Source organism: Oncorhynchus masou, chromosome 3 (assembly GCF_036934945.1).
Source record: "Oncorhynchus masou masou isolate Uvic2021 chromosome 3, UVic_Omas_1.1, whole genome shotgun sequence".
NCBI classification, from domain to species: domain Eukaryota; kingdom Metazoa; phylum Chordata; class Actinopteri; order Salmoniformes; family Salmonidae; genus Oncorhynchus; species Oncorhynchus masou.
Genome location: NC_088214.1, coordinates 12,038,696 through 12,044,695, shown reverse-complemented (window position 1 = coordinate 12,044,695; position 6,000 = coordinate 12,038,696). Strand labels below are relative to the sequence as shown.

Below are 6,000 nucleotides of genomic sequence, written 5' to 3'. Positions count from 1 at the left end.
ATGGTTGAGTTGACACACGGGTCAATAACAGTTGTAATGAGTTTTTGGTTCATGTTTCTGAATTGGGATTTCCATCTCTATCTGAGATGCAGAGTACATGGTGTTTTCATACCTCAGACGTTTGATATTCCTATTTAATTGTCCAATGGACGAGGCCTAACAAATATATTCGGTTTAGCAAATATGAAGATAACTATGTATTTTCTTCCTGTAAATTGACCAATATATTAATACAAGCTGCACCCAGCCCTATGGCAGTAAATCATTGCATCAGATTTTGCAATTCAATGCAATGGTCACGTCTGCTCCCCTCCCTGGCGCCGAAGGCACCAGGCTCCCCAGCAGTACGCACTCCTGCCACCGTCAGTACGCACACCTGCCTTTCCCCATCATGTGCATCAGTGTATTATTGGACTCAGCTGGACTCACCTGTTTATTACCTCCCCTATATTTGTCAGTTCCCCATCTCTGTTCCCGTCTGCATTGTTTGTCGTCTGTCCGTATGTTTCCCGGGGCTGAGGCTGTTGCTTGTTCCTTGTCTGTTCCTATTAAATGTTGACTCCCGGTCGCTACTTCTCATCTCCAGCGTCAGCTCTTACAGCATTTGAATATTTCATGACTGTAACAATAGAATTATAACTTAATTATATGAATGAAATCACAACAACAAAGTATGAATACATGCTACTAATAATCTATTGTCAACTTCCCGTCTATTTGAAACATTTAGATATTTTTATCACTGTTCATGTGTTGAACTATTGAATTCTCACAAGAAAATAATTTGGTTAAAAATGCAGAATGAGAACTTCCAGAACTGGAATTTCACTGCTTTGGTAGCAGAGACAACAGTGTGTGTTGTGAGACAGTTTGGAATTTGGGAATTTAACACTGATTGATGACTCAGTGCTGATGTCACTTGTTCCTCTTGGTTGTGCTACCTTAATATATGATTATGAACAGCTCTTGTAAATAGTCATATATATGATTGTTTTGAATGAATATGCATTTGTCACAACATCAACACTTTCCTAAAACCTCAAAAGGAACAAGAAGAAACATTTGTTTGAAACTCGTGTTGTTAGCCAGGTAGAAGTTATTGTACATTGTATACAACCATCAAGGCCAGGTCTATGTAGATTTCAATGTAATCCAAAAATAACAACTTGGAGCTTAAACACCATAGACATACAAAGTAAATATACTGTATGTCATCTCTACAAGGCCTTTGGAATAGGAGTGTTTTTTAAGAAACTTTGAGAGTGATTCAGCCTCTGCTGACCTCTCATGGTGTAGTGTCCTCCACTGTCACTACATCAACCCACTGGTGACCTCTCATGGTGTAGTGTCCTCTACAGTTACTACATCAACCCACTGGTGACCTCTCATTGCGTAGTGTCCTCCACAGTTACTACATCAACCCACTGGTGACCTCTCATTGTGTAGTGTCCTCTACAGTTACTACATCTACCCACTGGTGACCTCTCATTGTGTAGTATCCTCTACAGTTACTACATCAACCCACTGGTGACCTCTCATTGTGTAGTGTCCTCTACAGTTACTACTGGGGCGGCAGGGTAGCCTAGTGGTTAGAGCGTTGGACTAGTAACCGCAAGGTTGTGAGTTCAAACCCCCGAGCCGACAAGGTACAAATCTGTCGTTCTGCCCCTGAACAGGCAGTTAACCCACTGTTCCCAGGCCGTCATTGAAAAATAAGAATGTGTTCTTAACTGACTTGCCTGGTTAAAAAAAAAAAAAAAAAAAAAAAAAGGTAAAAATGAACTTGTAAGTCGCTCTGGATAAGAGCGTCTGCTAAATGACTTAAATGTAAATGTAAATGTACATCAACCCACTGGTGACCTCTCATTGTGTAGTGTCCTCTACAGTTATTACATCAACCCACTGGTGACCTCTCATGGTGTAGTGTCCTCTACAGTTACTACATCAACCCACTGGTGACCTCTCATGGTTTAGTGTCCTCTACAGTTACTACATCAACCCACTGGTGACCTCTCATTGTGTTGTGTCCTCTACAGTTACTACATCAACCCACTGGTGACCTCTCATTGTGTAGTGTCCACTACAGTTACTACATCAACCCACTGGTGACCTCTCATTGTGTTGTGTCCTCTACAGTTACGACATCCACCCACTGGTGACCTCTCATGGTGTAGTGTCCTCTACAGTTACTACATCAACCCACTGGTGACCTCTCATTGTGTTGTGTCCTCTACAGTTACGACATCCACCCACTGGTGACCTCTCATTGTGTTGTGTCCTCTACAGTTACTACATCAACCCACTGGTGACCTCTCATTGTGTAGTGTCCTCAACAGTTACTACATCAACCCACTGGTGACCTCTCATGGTGTATTGTTCTCCACAGTTACTATATGATATTTTCTCTATCTGTCTGCTTCATAAGTTAGTATCTGTCATTGTGCTGTCCAAAAAAGTAACCTTTATTGAACTAGGCAAGTCAGTTAATTAATAATTGGGATTGGCGGGACGCAAATGTCTAAACTGTCCAATTCCCAGCGAAAATGCAGAGCGCCAGATTCAAATAAAATACTATAAAATTCAAACTTTCATTAATCACACATGTAAGATACTCAATTAAAGCTACACTCGTTGTGAATCCAGCCAACATGTCAGATTTTAAAAATACTTTTCGGCGAAAGCAAAAGAAGCTATTATCTGATAGCCTGCAACATCTGCACCAGCAGTAAACAAAGGAGTTAGCATATTTCAACCCTGCAGGCACTAAACAAAACGCTGAAATAAATAATAAAACATGCATTACCTTTGACAAGCTTCTTTAGTTGGCACTCCAATATGTCCCATAAACATCACAATTGGTCCTTTTGTTCGATTAATTCCGTCCATACATATCCAAAATGTCCATATATAAAGTTTGTTTGATCCAGAAAAAAAAAATGCAATGTCACTCCAAAATATTTCAAACTACTTTTGTAATACAAATGTAGGTATTTTTAAACGTTAATAATCGATCAAATTGTAGTCGGGTCTTTCTGAGTTCAATACAGGAATGAAAACAAACCAGCGCTGCTTTTCACGTCTTGCACAACTCACAAAAGTGTCCCCAGTTCCGAGTTGGCCTACTTCTTCATTGCACAAAGGAATAACCTTACCCAAATTCCAAAGACTGGTGAAATCGAGTGGAAGCGGTCGGAACTGAAAACAGGTTCCTATGAAATATCCCTTGGCAAAGACAACAAAGGGAACAGAGAGGGGAAAAAGAAATCTGAACAGTTAGTCCTCGGGTTTTGCCTGCTACATAAGTTCTGGTATACTCACAGTCATGATTCAACAGTTTTAGAAACTTCAGTGTTTTCTATCCAAATCTATGAATAATATGCATATTTTATATTCTTGGCATGAGTAGCAGGAAGTTGAAATTGGGCATGTTATTTATCCAAAAGTGAAAATTCTGCCCCCTAGCCCCAAGAGGTTTTAAGTGCAAATTCTCATTTGCAATGACGGCCAAAACCGGCCAAACCTGGACGATGCTGGGCCAATTGTGCGCCGCCCTATGGGACTCCCAATCACGGCCAGTTGTGATACAGCCTGGATTCAAACCAGGGATGTCTGTAGTGACACCTCAAGCACTGAGAGGCAGTGTCTTAGACCGCTGTGGCATTCAGGAGCCCCCCTCATACCACACAAGATGAATACACAAAAGAAGTGAGAATTCTTAGTAAAATATACATTATTTATTATAAATATAAAATGTAACAGTAACTGTTAAATGTAACAGATGTGATCAATGATCTGATCATACACAAGACCTTTATGAATAAAAGGGTTAAAACGTGAGATTTCTGATGCTCATACAACAAGATTATACCATTAAACTCTGCCAACACAGATGATTTCATATACAATGTGATAAAATGCTGGGTTCGTTGTCTGATCAGGCTCAGGACACAGGTTTGAGAAAACACAAAAGACTTTACTCTATTCAAAACCGGAATATCTCCAACAAGGAAACATAACATATAGATCCAACACACACGGTCACAAAACAATCACGGATGAAACAGAAAGGTAGACGAGAGGGTAAATAAGGAACATAATAAGGGAATAGAAATCAGGTGTGCGTAGTCAAGACAAAACAAAAGGAAACATGGATCGGTGATGACCATCGCCGCCCGAACAAGGAGAGGAATCAGCTCGTGACATTCAAATAGGTTATGTAAAATAATAAATTAGGTGGTTCCAGCCCTGAATGCTGATTGGCTGACAGCTGTAGTATGTCAGACCCTATACTATCGGTATGACAATGAATCATATTTTTACTGCTCTAATTATGTTGGTAACCAGTTTATAATAGCAATAAGGCTCCTCGGGGTTTGTCATATGTGGCCAATATACCATGGCTCAGGGCTGTGTCCAGGTGCTCCGCGTTGCTTATATTCTTCATTTATTATACTTTTCAGCACAGAGAAATGTCTGATAAAATTCAGGTAGTTGGATAAACTTAGAGATAGCAGGGTTCCAGCATGTTTGCATTCTCCTCCGTCAATGAAGATAGCAACACAAACTCTTCGTCCCGTGTACCCTTGTGATGAGAACTATTCCTATGACCTTTTCTTGTTCAATCGTTCCGCTCTCTCCCTGTAGAGAAGAAATAAAGTTATGTCATCCATTTCTTATACCATCGTTTTACCTAATATCCTTATGATAAACCCTACACACACTGTCAGTATAATTCATTTCCATGGAACCAAATCATTTAATCCTGAATAAATATGAATGAATTCTACCTCAGCTTGCGAACAGCTTTCATAACCCAGCCCTTGGTGGGATCCATACATGTGAATCTTCCTCTGACAGTGTGGAAACTGGAAGAGAACATGTTGAAGAGACAACATCAGTCAATCATCAGTGCTTTACAGGCTTACATCTCTATAACATCACAATGGAATATCACATCGCAAATGAATCAATACAAATAATATCAAGTTATCAAATTGTTTTACTTCTGTTGTACAATTATTTTATACTTAATGATATACTTAAATTGAATAAATAATACATGTTACAATTAATATTATCATTTTACTCGCAATTTGTCCCAGTTCTACTGTTAGGCCTTCAAGAGTCACTCACATGATAGCGTCAATGTTGCACCCGTCATTCACTGTCTGTATGGAAAAGCCATGGATAAGACCAATGTCTATCCTACCCTGGGAGTAACTCGTACAACAGCCTCTAGGAAAACCTATGGAGCAAAAAGACAAGAAACGTTATCTTGTAAAGCAATTAAAGAACACAATTTGCAAAAAACAAAGACGCATGCAGACAGACAGACGGACTGAGACAAAACTTTCACGTCCAATATTGACCTTGTTTAGCTGCAGAAACCTGGGCAGCAAACAGCCCCACAGCCAGGAGCACGAGCAGCACAATAACAGGGGCTCTGATCTGGGCCATCTCTTCTTCTGTGGTGCTGTGATGTGATGTGATGCTGCTGTCTTCAGACAAAGAGCTTCAGTGGCTGTGTGAGGTCCTACTCCTCACCAGAGCCATATATATACTCCTGGTGCAGGTAGAGATTCTCTGAGAGGTGAAATGGGCTTTCCCACCACGCCTTAAAACCAAAGTTCCACAGCAGAATTTCCCCATCACATTCCCCAATGAGCAAAAAAGGGAAACAAGATTCTTGAACAGAACAAGAGGGAGGATGTTTGAACAACTTTTACATGTTTATTTATATACAGCATTTATTCTGAGCTGATTGAAATGCACGACAATATTAGTGTACCTAAATACTTGTACCTTTGTTGAAGTCTCCCGGGTTAAGGAATACATTTTTGGATTATGTTAAGTGAGTTTGTGTTTTATATTATATCTCAGTATTTCATTATTCTGGTGCTGGGGACCCAAAGGGTTTAGTTTAGCCCCAAACGCTACACACCTGATTCCACTAATTACCTCATCATCAAAACCCTGCTCAGACGTTGCATGCATCAACCA

The 6,000-nt window shown here is 40.1% G+C and overlaps 1 protein-coding gene across 1 annotated transcript; it reads right to left on the bottom strand.

Annotated features, from left to right (window-relative positions):
* Window positions 1–4,202: 4,202 nt before the first annotated feature.
* LOC135510428 (C-C motif chemokine 20-like) lies at window positions 4,203–5,457 on the bottom strand. The gene is made up of 4 exons (XM_064931336.1): window positions 5,370–5,457; window positions 5,134–5,233; window positions 4,788–4,865; window positions 4,203–4,638 (listed from the first exon to the last, which is right to left on the bottom strand). Exons 1-4 carry the CDS (start codon window positions 5,455–5,457, stop codon window positions 4,602–4,604), a joined length of 303 nt encoding a protein of 100 aa, XP_064787408.1. The 3' UTR covers window positions 4,203–4,601.
* Between the last annotated feature and the right edge of the window lie 543 nt (window positions 5,458–6,000).